The sequence below is a fragment of the Phoca vitulina genome, unplaced genomic scaffold (assembly GCF_004348235.1).
Source record: "Phoca vitulina isolate PV1807 unplaced genomic scaffold, GSC_HSeal_1.0 scaffold111, whole genome shotgun sequence".
Lineage (NCBI taxonomy): Eukaryota > Metazoa > Chordata > Mammalia > Carnivora > Phocidae > Phoca > Phoca vitulina.
The window spans coordinates 1,484,905-1,498,865 of NW_022589814.1; the positions used below are offsets into that span (position 1 = coordinate 1,484,905).

At 54.3% G+C, this 13,961-nt stretch overlaps 2 protein-coding genes across 5 annotated transcripts in view; both read left to right on the forward strand.

The window, feature by feature from the left end:
- The window catches only part of IQSEC2 (IQ motif and Sec7 domain ArfGEF 2), a 76,387-nt gene extending 71,445 nt beyond the window's left edge, over positions 1–4,942 (forward strand). For 3 of the 4 annotated variants that reach the window (XM_032398153.1, XM_032398154.1, XM_032398155.1), the window contains 3 exons: positions 1,346–1,519; positions 2,010–2,059; positions 2,645–4,942. In XM_032398153.1, coding sequence (XP_032254044.1) covers positions 1,346–1,519; positions 2,010–2,059; positions 2,645–3,610 — 1,190 coding nt within the window. In that variant the 3' untranslated portion in view covers positions 3,611–4,942. The remainder of the gene's footprint in view (positions 1–1,345; positions 1,520–2,009; positions 2,060–2,644) is intronic. The other variant, XM_032398156.1, reaches the window with a different exon arrangement.
- A 6,432-nt stretch (positions 4,943–11,374) lies between these two features.
- The window catches only part of KDM5C (lysine demethylase 5C), a 30,585-nt gene continuing 27,998 nt past the window's right edge, over positions 11,375–13,961 (forward strand). Inside the window, 1 exon segment of the mRNA XM_032398150.1 lies at positions 11,375–11,996. Coding sequence (XP_032254041.1) covers positions 11,847–11,996 — 150 coding nt within the window. The 5' untranslated portion in view covers positions 11,375–11,846.

The window sequence follows — 13,961 nt, forward strand, 5'->3', positions numbered from 1 at the left end:
AGGTAGGACTCCAGTTTCAGATCCCAGGTTTGCTACTCATTATTTAGGTAAACCGGGGCAAGTTGCCTGACTCCCAGAGCCCCAATTTCTTCATACATGACATTGGGAAGATGAAATCTCCTTCACAGAGTTGTGGCGTTTCGATGAGGTAAGGTAGACAAGCTGTCCTCTTCCCACATTCCAGTTCCTGAGCTGAGTCCCCATCGCCCATCTTTCTGGCCCCCAGAGGGCCACATCAAGTCATTTTCAGCATATATAATGGGAAATAGTGATCACATCTCATTCCACTCGATGCCCTCCAAGTTTTCTCTTCTCCAGGCTAAGCAGTCACAGTTAAGTAACATGGTGTTGAGGAGAAAGAGGCAGGCAGACACAGAGAGAGAAACTGAGGCAGTGGACAGCTGCTTGGTGAGCTCTTCAACATCCCAGGGTCGACGCTACTCCTCAGCAAGGCAGGGTCACACATTTCAGTTCACCAGATCCCTGAGACCCAGGAGAGGGGCGAGCATACCAAGATGAGGGGGAAGGCGATAGAAGTCTCCATGACCTCCTCGGAGAGGTGGGGGTGTAAAGAGGCTGGAGAATGCAGGCTTTGGACTCAGGCAGACCTGCTTCCAGAATATGGGCTCCCCCATTTCCAGCTGTATGACCCTGGGCAAGCTCTGTGACTTCTCAGGTTCTCAGTTTCTTCCTCTGAAAAATGTGGATGATAATACTTACCTCTGAACTGTTGTGAGATGGAGCGAGATCAAGTACGCACAGCTCCCAGCATACAGCTGGCACATAATAGAGGCTTCGATTCCTGTTGGTTTCCTGCTCCTGTCCTTCCAGGAGCCCTCTGCTGTGGAGCAAGATATCTGAGAACTGAGCGGACTTTGGAAGGATTGCCCTTTGCTGTAATCCACAAGGGCCTTCCTGCCCCTGCTGTGACCAGCAGCTGTGAAGCTCTGTTTTGAAGGGCAGGGGTGGGTTGGGAAGAGCAGACTGAGAGTGGGCAGGGGAGCCGGGAGCAAGAGGGAGCAAGAAGAACGAGAGGAAGGGGGGAGGAGTTGGAGGAGCGGGAAGAGCAAGCACCAGAGGAGGAACAGAGGGAAAACCCAACCAGGGGAGATGGCACAAAACGGGGCTGGGCGCTGTGGGGCGCTGTGGGGCGGGGGGGGCGGGGGGGACTTCTGAGATGGAGCTGAGGTTTGGGGGGAGCGTGCTGCCTGTCCAGGAGGCAAAGCAGGAGGCCTGGAGAGAGAGCGGCAAGGATGGGGAGGGCTCATGGAGGGCTGGGGTCAGTCAGGTGGCCTTTCACTCCTGTCCCTGACCTTCTGTCCCTGTCTCCCCCGCTACTACCCAGCGGAGCTAGAGAAGCAGAAAGGTATGATGCGGCCTAACGCCTCACAGCCCGGAGGGGCCAAGGACTCAGTGAATGGCACACTGGCCCGCAGCAGCCTGGAGGACACGTATGGGGCAGGCGATGGGCTCAAACGGGGCGCGCTCAGCAGTTCCCTGCGAGACCTCTCTGACGCAGGCAAGTCTTCGGGGCCCCCGCCCTGGCTGGGGAGATGTGGGACCGGGTGTCCTCTCTGCCTCCTGTCACTGGCCGCCAGCCTTCCCTGCACCCACCACACCTGCACGCACCCTGCCTTTATCCAGAGCCCTGGGCGCGGCGCCACAGGGGGCCCGGGAGCCAGGTCAGATCAGGTGGAGCCCAGAGTCTGGGCCAGGGAGTGTGAAGTGGGGCCACAGTCTTAGCCCCTCTCTCTCGCTGCTCCACCTCTCCTCCTCTCTTTCCTCTTCTATCTCTCCAGCACCACCTCTCCTCCTTCTCCATCTTTTCCTCCTCTCACGCCTCCTCCTCCACCTCTCCTCCTCCCCACCTTCCCCTCTTCAACGGGGGGAAAGGGGATAGGGGTGTCTGTCCCCGGGAGGGGCCCAGGCCTGGTGCCCAGCTCTGGAGCCCAGCAGGGTGGGGAGGGGGGTTGCTGCTCTGACGCTGGGCTCCTTGCTTGTGGGTGCAGGGAAGCGGGGGCGGCGTAACAGCGTGGGATCGCTGGACAGCACCATCGAAGTAAGTGCCAGCTCCTGCCCCACTCGCCCTCTGCATGAGCCCTGCCCTGCCACGGGGCCCCAGAGGAGGCGGGGACCTGTGGCTTCCCCTCTTCCCTGATGGGGACCTCGAGGCTGCCTCTCCCAGCCACCCACTCTCTCCATCTGTCCTCAACTCTGTCTGTCCTCACTCTGCCTGTCTCTCAGTCTGTCTTCCACTCTCCCTAGCCCCCTCTCAACCCCAGGGCCGACTCTGAGTAGAGATGCCCTTGGAGTTGGACCGTGAGAAGCTCTCCCCTCCAAGTCCTGCTCTTTGAGCTGGAGCAAGTCACTCTGTGTCTCGGGGCCTGCAAAAGGGGGATGAGGAGGAGGTCCTACTGATTGTTTCTCTCCCAGCGGAGGCTCAGATGAGATAGTGGATGCGCCAGCAGAGCCCTGCAAGCTGGGGGGCTCCATGTACAAAGCACAGGACTGTTACTGGTTTTCATTACGCCCTGGGCATTCCTGTCTCCCCAGCTCCAGCCCTCAGGGACCGGGTGGAGTTTAGGGTTGGGGGTTTAGGAAATCTAGACTGGCCTGACTTTCCCCCCCCCTTCCCCGCTTCCAGGGGTCTGTTATTAGCAGTCCACGCCCTCACCAGAGGATGCCACCTCCACCCCCACCCCCGCCGCCAGAGGAGTACAAGAGCCAGAGGCCCGTCTCCAACTCCTCATCCTTCCTGGGCTCCCTGTTTGGAAGCAAGCGGGGCAAGGGGCCCTTCCAGATGCCACCACCGCCAACGGGCCAGGCCTCTGCCTCCTCCTCATCTGCTTCTTCCACCCACCACCACCACCACCACCACCACCACGGTCACAGCCACGGTGGCCTGGGGGTGCTGCCTGACGGGCAGTCCAAGCTCCAGGCCCTGCATGCCCAATATTGCCAAGGACCAGGCCCTGCCCCGCCGCCCTACCTCCCACCCCAGCAGCCCCCTCTTCCCCCACCTCCTCAGCAGCCCCCACCGTTGCCCCAGCTGGCCTCCATCCCACCACCGCCCGCCTCGGCCCCACCCGTGGGGCCACATCGCCACTTCCATGCCCACGGCCCAGTCCCAGGCCCCCAGCACTATACCTTGGGCCGGCCAGGCAGGGCCCCCAGACGGGGGGCTGGAGGACACCCTCAGTTTGCTCCACATGGCCGCCACCCCCTGCACCAGCCCACATCCCCATTGCCCCTGTACAGTCCTGCCCCCCAGCACCCTCCAGCCCACAAACAGGGCCCCAAGCACTTCATCTTCAGCCACCACCCACAGATGATGCCAGCAGCGGGGGCCACTGGGGGCCCTGGATCCCGGCCACCAGGGGGCTCCTACTCCCACCCTCACCACCCCCAGTCACCCTTGTCACCGCACTCCCCCATCCCACCCCATCCTTCCTACCCACCCCTGCCCCCACCCTCACCCCACACCCCACACTCGCCCCTGCCGCCCACCTCCCCCCATGGCCCACTGCACGCCTCTGGGCCCCCTGGCACGGCCAACCCACCCAGTGCGAACCCCAAGGCCAAGCCAAGCCGGATCAGCACCGTGGTCTGATGAATGGAGGGAGCAAGCTGGGGCCCAGGGAGGTCTGGGGAATCCACAAGAGATTCCCCGGTTTTTCCAAAATATATATACACATAGAGATGTCCTCCTCCCCACTTCCTCCCTGCCTCGGAACCCCTCCTCTAACCCCCAACAGGCGCCGTGGGGTTTCCTTCCAGATTCAAGGATCCTTGCCACTTGAAGCCTGGACACAGGGCTCTCAAGCTCTGGGGAGTGGTGAGGACCTTTTGGAGATCCTTGTCCTTTTTTTAATTTTTTTTCCTCTCTCCATCCCCCACCCCCACCCCCGCTCCCCAGAGGTGGCCTCAGACCTCTGGGCCAGTGTGGGCTCCCTGTCAGCTCTGGCTGGTAGAGAAGGGCAGGCAGGTGTCAGGAGCAGTGAGGGTGAAGGCTTCCCCAGAGCACCTCTAGCCACACGGGGCTAGAAGGGAGTTCTGTAGAGTTGTGGCCAAACCTCAGCTGGCTCGGCCCTCTCTCAGACCTCAGGGCCTGGCTAAATCCCTCCATGTGTCTCTCCACCTGCCAGAGGAACAGGGCTGTCGGTGCCCTCGGTGGGTGGGCCCCCACTAAGGCTGGCCCCCCAAAGGGGCAGTGCTTCCCCTCCAGAACCAGCCTCTGTCCTCTCTCCAGTGGGCCCCAGCCCAGACCTCTTCAGCTTCAGGACCTTGCCTCTCACAGCAACGTTCTTACCCTGATCAAAGTCCAGACAAGTTTGGGGGGGGGGCTCAGGTCTGGGATGAGAAGGGCACTGCCCTCCCTCACCCATATTGCATGCCCCCCCCATTCCCTTACACCTACCCCACCTACAACTGAAGACAATGCACTTTACAGATCTTCTTGCCCACATACACCTCGCTGGGGCAAGGGCACCCAGCATTAGCCCTGGGGAGAGAGGCTCCCAGAGGGCCACCATAAGCCCATGATGTCCTTCCTGAGGCAGATTGAAGCCATCAGAGCGGGGGCTGGGAGCCAGGATGCCTGAGTCCTTCTGTCCGTCAAAATCTCTGCTGCCTTTCCAGCCCCTTTACAGCCCTGTTTATTTATTATAAATATATTTTTTACAAGCCCCAGCTCCTCTTCTCGCCCCACATACCCAGCTCCTTTCTCAGCTCCTGCCTCCCTCTCCCCGCCTCCACCGTGGGCTGCAGTACAGACAGACAGACCCTGGCTGTATGAAGGTCCAGGGACCCAGGGGCTTGGGGGCGGGGGAGGGCAGCAGCCGGAGGGGCTGTACGGAGAGGAGCTGGGGTTCAGGCATTGTCTTTTTTCCTCCTTGTATATAAGAATGTATATTTGATGCCTCATAAAAGACCTTGTGCTCACCTCCCGCCTCTGCCTCCTACTTACGCCCCCTCCCCCCCCGGGGTGGAGCCCATGGAGAGAGAGGCCTTTAGCCCCGGGAGGTGAGGACTAAGGGTAGCAGTCAGGCACCTGGGTGGGTGAGATGCCTTGCTTGGGTGCGAGGTGGGGGAGGAGGGAGGTTTCCCCTTCTCAGCTCATTAACTCACTAACTGCCCGCCGGACCGCAGCAAGGGTGTGGGCTTTGGAGTTGAGCCAGTTCAAATCCTGGGACTTTCCCTCCTGAGGCACGCACACTTGGGAAAAGCACCCTCTCAGTCTCGGTTTTCTTAATTTAAAACTGGAGGTGATGAGCCGTTGCCACAGGGAGTCGCGATGATGACAGGCAGTGACGAATGTCAAGCAGACAGCATGGAGCAGGTGCTCTTGGGAAGTTTAGTTCCCTGCTCTTCCTTTCACAGGTTGGAGACTTCCTTCTGCTCTTGTGCCACCTATGCTCACCCTTCCTGTGGCTGGCCCGGCTATGCCCTGGGGCCCTCCCCACCCAGCGCGCCCCCCGCTCCGGGGTGAGCCGTGTTTCTGCCCTTGGGTGGGGGTGGGTAGGTGACCTGGGCCAGGAAGCCAGGGGCTAGATCCATTATAAGAGCTCTTACGTGTATATACTTAGGTTGTCAGGTAACAGATGGCTGGATTCTCTTCAGCTTACACAGGAGGGGACAAGTCCAGAGAAGGGAAGGGTCTTTTCCAAGGCCACACAGCAAGTCGGGACAGGGGTTCCTGACTTCGAGGCCAGGCCACTCTCCAGTCCCCCAAACTGCCCCCCCCCGGAAATGAACATGTTTCCAGCCTCGCCGATTATGTCCTGGCAGAGTACAGGAGGAATGGGGCAGAGCGTTGGCTCTTGGTTAGGGTCAGCAGGGTCCCCAGAAGCAGCAGCCGGTAAACATTTTTGGTGCCTTCTTAGAGTCTGGAATAGCCTCTTAGAGGGAATGGTTTGAGGGCCCCTCGCTAGCAGCTTGGACCTATGTCTCAGTTTTCATCTTTGTATGCACATTTGAGTGGAAGAAGGAGCTGGGGCCATCTAACCATTTGATGCCTCCTCGAGGACCCAACCTGAGCTTTCGAAGAGCTTAGATCCACTGGGGCCAGAATGAAATCCAATAAGCATTCTGCTTGTTTGTTTCTTCCCTGGTGAGCCAGGCTGGGCTCTCCCTTCTCCCACCTTCAACTTGATGCTGGTTTTGTCTTCCCAAAGCTTAGCTGTTAGCACTCGAATCCTGGCTCAGTCGCAGACTTGACCGTGTTGCCTTTGGCAAATCACCTAGCCCCTCAGAGCCTGGTCTTTCACCTGTATAATAGGGGCAATAATCTTGCAGGGAAATTGTTAACAGAGGCATGTGAAATGCCTGCCTCCTGCCAGACACACAGTAAAGCTGTTCTCTGCCACCTACAGAAACGAACGCAAACTCCTTGTCTTGACACTGGAGGTCCTCCACCACGCGGCCCCAGCCGAACTCCTCATCCTCATTCCTCGCCCACACCTCGACCACCCACTCACTGTTCCCTGGGAAGGCCTGTGCGTAATTTTCCGGCTCCGTATTTTACCTGTGCCTGCCCCCACCCCCGCCAAAAGTGCTCCCCCCCCAGCCTCCCTGAGGAAGTTTTCCTCACTCTGCTGAGATGGGCTTAAAAGGCCCATCCCTCACAAAATGTGCCCTTGATCACATCCTCTGAGATCCTTCATGTCGCTATCTTTCTTCCCCACCAGGCCCTAAGTGGCTCAAGAATGACAACGGTCTGAATCATCGCTGTTCAGAGCGTTGCACAGCACAGATAACACGGAAATTCTGTTGATTTGAATGAATGTATAGTTCTTTCTAAGCTGACTCTTAGAGTAAGGTATCTTTGCATTGGTTGGTTTACTGATTGGTGCAACCTGCGTATCGAGCTTCTGGGCCCCCTGGGACCTCTTCGTGCCTCCTTCAGCTCTTTCCTATGTTCTCCCTGCCCCTCCTCATTGCAGCACCAGCACTGGGCTGTCCCTGCCCCCGCCCCCCCCAACTCCCCGGAGCCTCACCATCCAGACTGTGGAGGAGGGGTAATTTGACTCCTCACCTCCCCATTTCTTTGAGGGCCTGAAGACAAGAAGCCCAGTGGCTGTCTGGCCATCAGAGGCTCTACTGCCAGTCTCTTTGGGGATGTGGATGGGAAGGGGCAACACATAACAAAGGACAAAGGTCCTAGATTCTCACAGAGTTCTTTGTCCTAGACCAGTGCTGTCCAATAAGTCTTTCTGGGATGATGGAAATGTCCTATATTTGTGCTGTCCAGTACAGTAACCCCTAGCACATGTGCCTATTGGGCACTTGAAATGTGGCCAGTGCAACCGAGGAACTGATTTTTTTTTTTAATTTAAATAGAAATAGCCACGTGTGGGTGGTGGCTACCATATTAGACAGAGCAGGACAAGACAAATTCAGGAGGGAACAGCCTGGCAGGGATAATGTCCATGCCATATGATACTAAGTGCAGGCCCAGAAGGGAGCAGAGCACCCTTGCCCAGAAGGGGTGCAGAGAAGGGGAAAACCCTACTTGGGGGTGGGGGTGGGTGGGCAAGGAAGGAACTGCCCCTTTAGCTGAGTCTTGGAAGGTGAGTAGGAATCACCCTGGTAAAGAAGGGCATTCGTCAGAGGGAGCAGGGTATACAAAGGCGTGGAGGTGTGTGAGTGTGTGATCTGTTAGTGGCACAGTGAGAAGGAATGGGAGACGGATGCCCAGGTGGTAGGCACGGCATATTCCGGAGCCCGGAGGCTGGCAGGCAGTGTGCCCTCTTTCCTCTGTTGCCAACAGGTTTTTTTCACCCGAGCCTCATGAGGACCTAAAGGAAGACCCGGTGGCACATTGAGCTACACAGTGTTCCCCACTGTAAAGTTACTGTTTTTCCCCTTTGTAGTAAATGAGCAACTCGTAGAGAGCGACGTTGAGATTATGTAAATATCGTTCTCAAACTTTCACCCACCTGTATTCACTGATGATTCTCCAGTTTCCAAATGGTGATTTTCAAATGCCATCATTCTTTTGACATGGATTAGTTGGCTTTCCACTGTAAGGAAGAGCTTGCCCCTCTTCTACAAGTATTTGTTTATATCCTCATGGACTCTTGATTGTCTATTGTATTCGATGGGTTATAACACATTAGTATCATTCTTTATTACGATGTTTAAAATGCCCCAGGTTTGGCCAGCAGGAGGCCCTCTGGGAGCTGGCTCTTATGTCCTTTTGGCAGGTCTCCATCTATTTTTTTTTTTTTTTGAGCACTTCCTTGTATTCTGGCACCACAAGATGCTCCAGGCCCATCATGTACTTTCCCTGCCCCAGTCTTGGAATCAGCCACTTTTTCCAAGGAGCCCTGGTTCTTTTTAGTAGAGAATGGCATTTAGGAAGCAAGATTTGGGCCAAGATTTCAGTGTTATAGCTATGTTTTAAGAATTTATTTCTTTGCTTGGAAAAAGTCTGAACATCTGTTGATGATCTTCTTACTCCATCCTTCCTTTAAGGAAAAGCTTTCCTTTTTCCCTCATTTTATTTATGTATATCAGTGTGGAGTCATGGATTTTTATTTCACTCTTCAATGAGTTATAATCCACTATCATAATTCATTTGGAATTATTATTTTGAATATATCATTTTATTGTTATGTGTATGGATATATCCATGAATTCACACAGATACCTTGATACCTTGAGGAGGCTCTTTTAATAATCCAGGCTAGAGATAGTAAGTGGCTCTCAGGGGAATAGAAGAATAGAAAATGGTAGAGGGAGGAGGGAATGGATTCCAGAGGTATTCAGGAGTTAGAACTCACAGCTCATACCTGCTTCAGAACTAGAAGGGACCCTATTTTACAAATCAAAAAAGTAAGGTACAGAGTCACTCTCATCCTGTCCATTCAGAAAACACGGATGGGGTGAGGGTGGTGGAGAGCGCAGCCTAGGCTTCCAATCACTGCTTTGCACTGGCTGCATGCCAGATTCTCTCTCCCAGGTGGGTGGGTGAGGCCGACCTAGCCCCCAGCCCAGGGTGAGCTCCCTGGTGCTTACCAGTTCTTTACTCTGCAGTGCCCGGATGCAGGTTGATCTCCAGCATGACCCAAGGGTTGGGAAAGGAACCCGTTTCCTGAGCACCTCACTGGGGCTGGGGGGTGGGGGGGGGAGCACCATCTGAGACTTTTACAGGCAGAATTGTGCAGCAGTCAGACAGACCTGGGTTTGAATTCCAGCTCTGCCACTTACTAGCCATATGCTGTGGTAAGTTCACACTTCCCTGAGCTTCAGTCCCCTTAACGTGTAAAACAGGGATAACAATACCTATTTCATAGCCCTTGGCCCTTGATGAATGGCAGTTATCATTGTCTCTAATCTTCATAACTACCCTGTGAGGAAGGGATTACAGAGCCTCATTGGATAAATGAGAAAATCAAGGCTAAGGAAGAAGAGGTACTCGGCAGATCTCTGTTGGTGAATGTCAGCTTCAGGAAAGCAGGGACCATATCTGTCTTGGTCACCATCATATCCCCAGGGCTCAGAAGAGTGCCTGGTGCATAAGAGGAGTTTAATAAATATTTGTGAATGAATGAATTAGATCCGACTGGCTTCAAAGACTCTGTGCAATCTCCATTTGCCCTTCCAAGATGGTGGGGGTGGTGTCTGGGCTAAGGACCTCAGAGAAGGCTATGGGGTGTGTGGGCTGAGCTGAGCCCCCAAACCTGGTCTCCTGACTCCTTATTCATTTCTTTGCCCTTCACTGAGCTGCATTTGATGGAAAGGCTGACCTGCCTTCAGCCTAGGATTTGGCATATCTCCCACCTTCTGCATTCTCCTCGCCCTTCTGCCTGGTCCTATTCCTGGTGAGAGCAAATGATAGGAAGAGCATTTGACCAGGAGGTAGCAACTTTCTGGGCAATAGTAGGCAAGTTGTTTAATCTTTCTAGAATTTAGTTCCTCATCTACAGAATGGGTAAGTTAACCTACATCTTTCCCGGGACAAAGGTTAAGGGAAATTGCAAAGATTAATAATAATTAAAATAATTAGGCCTATCTGACACTAGGATGTGAGCTCCTACTGGTGTGCACTGCTCTATCAGGATGTCTTCAGCTCAGTCCTGAAGTAGGCAGAATGATGTACCTAACTGGGACATGGTACAGTTAACTGTTCCTGTTTCAAACATATTCAAGCTTGTAACAGATGCTTAATATACACAGGAAGTATTTGCAAAGAGCATGTATTATTTTCAGTCAATATATGCTAAGGATGCTCAAAAATATACGTTCGTTTTTTCTTTTGTTTACTCAACATTTACTGCTTACCATGACAAGTGCTAGGGATGTATAAAGCCACATGGTCCCTGCCCTTAAGGAATTCAGTCTGATGGGGGAACACAAAATAAGCATTTAATCAGCATGTATACATGTACTTTAATATGTGCACAGGTGTTCAAACTGTATGCAATAGGCCCACAACCAAGAAATAACATAATCCTCAAACGCAGCAGATGCCTGATGTGTGGGCAAAGTACTGGTCTGATACTCAAAGTAGTTGCCATAAACCTATTCAGAAACTGCTCAATGAACATGCACACAATAGGAGTAGATGTACACATAGTAGGCACTCAAATGCATGTGACAGGGGCTATACACAATAAATACAACCCATGTACACAGATGTTTGATAAGTACGCTGTGGGTTCACAAATGCTGTTTCATACAGTAGGCGCTAGTATGCGATAGGTAAATATGCTGTTGTTAAACATCCAACAATGAAAATATATATACACTCAGGCCTAGTTTATGGGAGTCCATTCTGCAAATGTGCACACAATAAAAGTGCATACAGAAACAGTTCAAAGAGTTCAGTAAAATGCTGACTGACAATGACTCTTTGCGGGGTATGAATGGAAGCCCCATCTCCGAGAGGCCTCTGCACATAACCGTGGATGAAAAATATATTTCCTTCCTCTCCTTGGGACCCAGAATTCTAAAAATCCATAATCCCCAGGGGGTGAGCAGCAGCTTGCTCTCCTTGTTTCAAAGCCCCAGAGGTATCCGCGCCTAGAGCTGGGAGCTCCCTAAGTCTTTCCCAACATGCTTGCCAGCATAAGGGGTCCCTAGCAATCAGGCACCCAAAGCCGCTTTCGGCGGCCCACACCGGAAAGACCCTGAAGAAGAAAATGTTGGGGCGGGGCCCGCGCCAGAGCTGAGGTCATAGAGGGGGAGCCAGTGTGGGCCCACCACCCACCAACGCCAGCTCCTCTTCCGGTCTCTCTTCGTAACGCGCATGCGCACCACTGGCCTTTAAACGTGCGCCGCCGGTCCATCCGGAAAGAGGATCCGGCAGTTTAATTACAATTTTGCTCCTCCGCCGCCGAGGTGGACTATTTGCTCTCAGTCTGGGAGGTACTTTTGAGTTCCCGCTTCCAATTAGGGAACCTACACATGAGATTCAGCTCGGTTCCCACGGGATGAAAGTTTCCTAGGGCTTGGCCTCACGCACGGTATACGAGGCTCGGAGGGACACACCGCGGAGGGATTCGGTTTGTTGTGGTGAGGGGAGGGGGGAGACGCTGACAAACCAAGATGGCGGCGGCGGCGGTGAAGGCCGCGGCGGCTGGGAGGTAACTGTATTGGTGAAGGCTGAGGTAGTTGGGAGGCAGCGGCAGAGTTTGGAAGGAACGGAGCAGGACGAAGAGGCGGTAGCAGTAGCGCCAGCCTGAGCCTCTCAGAGCGCGGCAGCTACACGCCCCCCAAGGCCCTCGGCGGGCGGCGGCCACCCCGCTTAGGGCCTAGTCCCCGAGCAGTGCCTCGGCTTCATACAGCGGCGTCCGCCATGAGTCCTTAAGGGTGGTCCGAGCCCTCCAGTCCTAGGGCCCACCATGGAGCCGGGGTCCGACGACTTCCTGCCGCCGCCGGAGTGCCCGGTGTTCGAGCCTAGCTGGGCTGAGTTCCGAGACCCTCTAGGCTACATCGCGAAAATCCGACCCATCGCCGAGAAGTCGGGCATTTGCAAGATCCGCCCACCCGCGGTAAGGCCCGGGGTCTGTGGTCGCCGCCCACGATGCCGGGGATGAAGAACTAGGGTAGCTGGCTGAGAACTCTGGGGCGGAGGGGGCATCTCGAAGTGCGGGGAAATGGGGTGGCTGGGACCGCTGTGGATGTGGCGCGGGGTCGGAGAAAGGGTGGTGGGGCCCGGGGGGGTCCTCTCGTGGTGTGAGGCCCCCAAGGGACCTGGGGGTCAGAGACCCACCCTCGCTTCCACTCCGCCTTTCAGATTCATTCCTGGTAAGGTTCAAAACAGGGATGCCTGGTGGGCCGGGGAGAGTTCAGAGAGGTACCTGCATATCTCTCAGTTACCCCGGACCACCCAGGTCAAGGCTGCACTGAATAAGGCCATTTTTCCGTTTATTGTCATCGCTTCCCTTAAGGCAGGCAGTGTGGTGTAGTGGAAAGACCACAGCTGTAAATGGAGACAGACCTTAGTTCAAAATTCCACAGTGCAGCTTACCAGCTGTGTGACCTTGGACAAGTAACTTAATCTCTCTGAGCCTGTGAAATGAGTCCCGTGAATGGTTATTTCGAGAATTGGATTAAACTAGGTAGAGTCTGTGTGTAGTAGGCGCCAGATAATTATTGTGACTGCGAAGGTGTTTGATGTGGTCATTGGTTTGCTTCTATGTGGGTTGACTCATATTTACTCACACCCTGCCAGACCAATCCATCTATGATAATGTCCTGGCAGATCAATCAGGAAATCAGTCTCACGGGGAATGTTCTATCTGACTCCCCTGAGATAGGTTTAGGGAATTGTCCCCTTTTCCTAGTTGAAGGCAATATCCTTCCCTGCACATCACCCCCTAGACTTGACTTCTATGGATAGGCTTGGACCAGTCAGCTTGGCAGTGGGGTATGAGTCCTCCTCAGATTTGTACTATGTTCTGTCCCAGGATGTAGCAGGTCCCAGAGGATAGGGGATTCTTGGACTCCTAAAAACAGAATGGAGCTATGGAAGTCTGTCTCCTGTAGAACACTTGATTCCCAGAGGTCAACGACAAAGGGCATATCTTTGTTCCTAGGCCTGGCTTCAGGCCGCAGGAAGTCCCCCCAGGGCTAGGATAGGCTGCCACCTTGCTGGCATGGAGGAGAAATGATATGTGTTGTTTCGTCTCCACTTGGGATTCCAAAGGCAGGAATTGAGTTTGGAACAGGGTGTTTTTGAGTGGGTGTCTCCTGTCTGAAAAGGGCTGGGAAGCCTCACTGCCACCTGAGGAGGGCACCACAGGCCTCCTTATCCAGCTTGGTGTTTTCTGGTATTCATCCACAGATCTAGGCTAGTTTCAAATGAATCTTCTGGGAGGTGTTGGGTAAGCTAATTTTTTCCTAGTTGGAGCCTGGCCACAGATCTCTGAGGTATCCTTATTCATAGTGAAGGAGTGGTATTAGGTAGTGAGAAGTCAGGAAGGCTAGCAGAAAGGAGAGGCTGGAGTCCGGGGCAGCCTTAAGGAGGCACTCCCTGTAGTGATCCAGGAGACCTGTGGGAAAGAAGTGTATCTGACATAGGGGGTGCCTGAGGCCTGCATTTCCATGTTTGTGCCTTGGACTTACGGGCAGGCTGGCCTTGTGCAGGTGGGAAAAGTGACATGTCCCCTGCGCGCGCGTGCGTGCGTGCGTCTCTGTGTGTGCGTCTGTGTGTGTGTGTGTGTGTGTGTGTGTGTGTGTCTGTGTGAGAGAGAGAGAGAGAGAGGGAGAGAGGGAGAGAGGGAGAGAGGCAGACCTGCAGGGGGCCATCTTTTGTTGTGCTTCTCGTCTCTACCTCAATAGTGTGCTTCCCTCCGATCCAGGAGACCTGGTCTCCCTGGTTTTGTTCAGTTTTTTTCCTCCTGTAGGGCCGCTCCTACGCCACCTTTAGGCAGCCAGGCCTTGTAGCTGGAATTTGAAGCACTCGTCCAAGTGGTGCTTGGGCCCAGAGTGGGAACCTGTGTATGGGTGGGTGC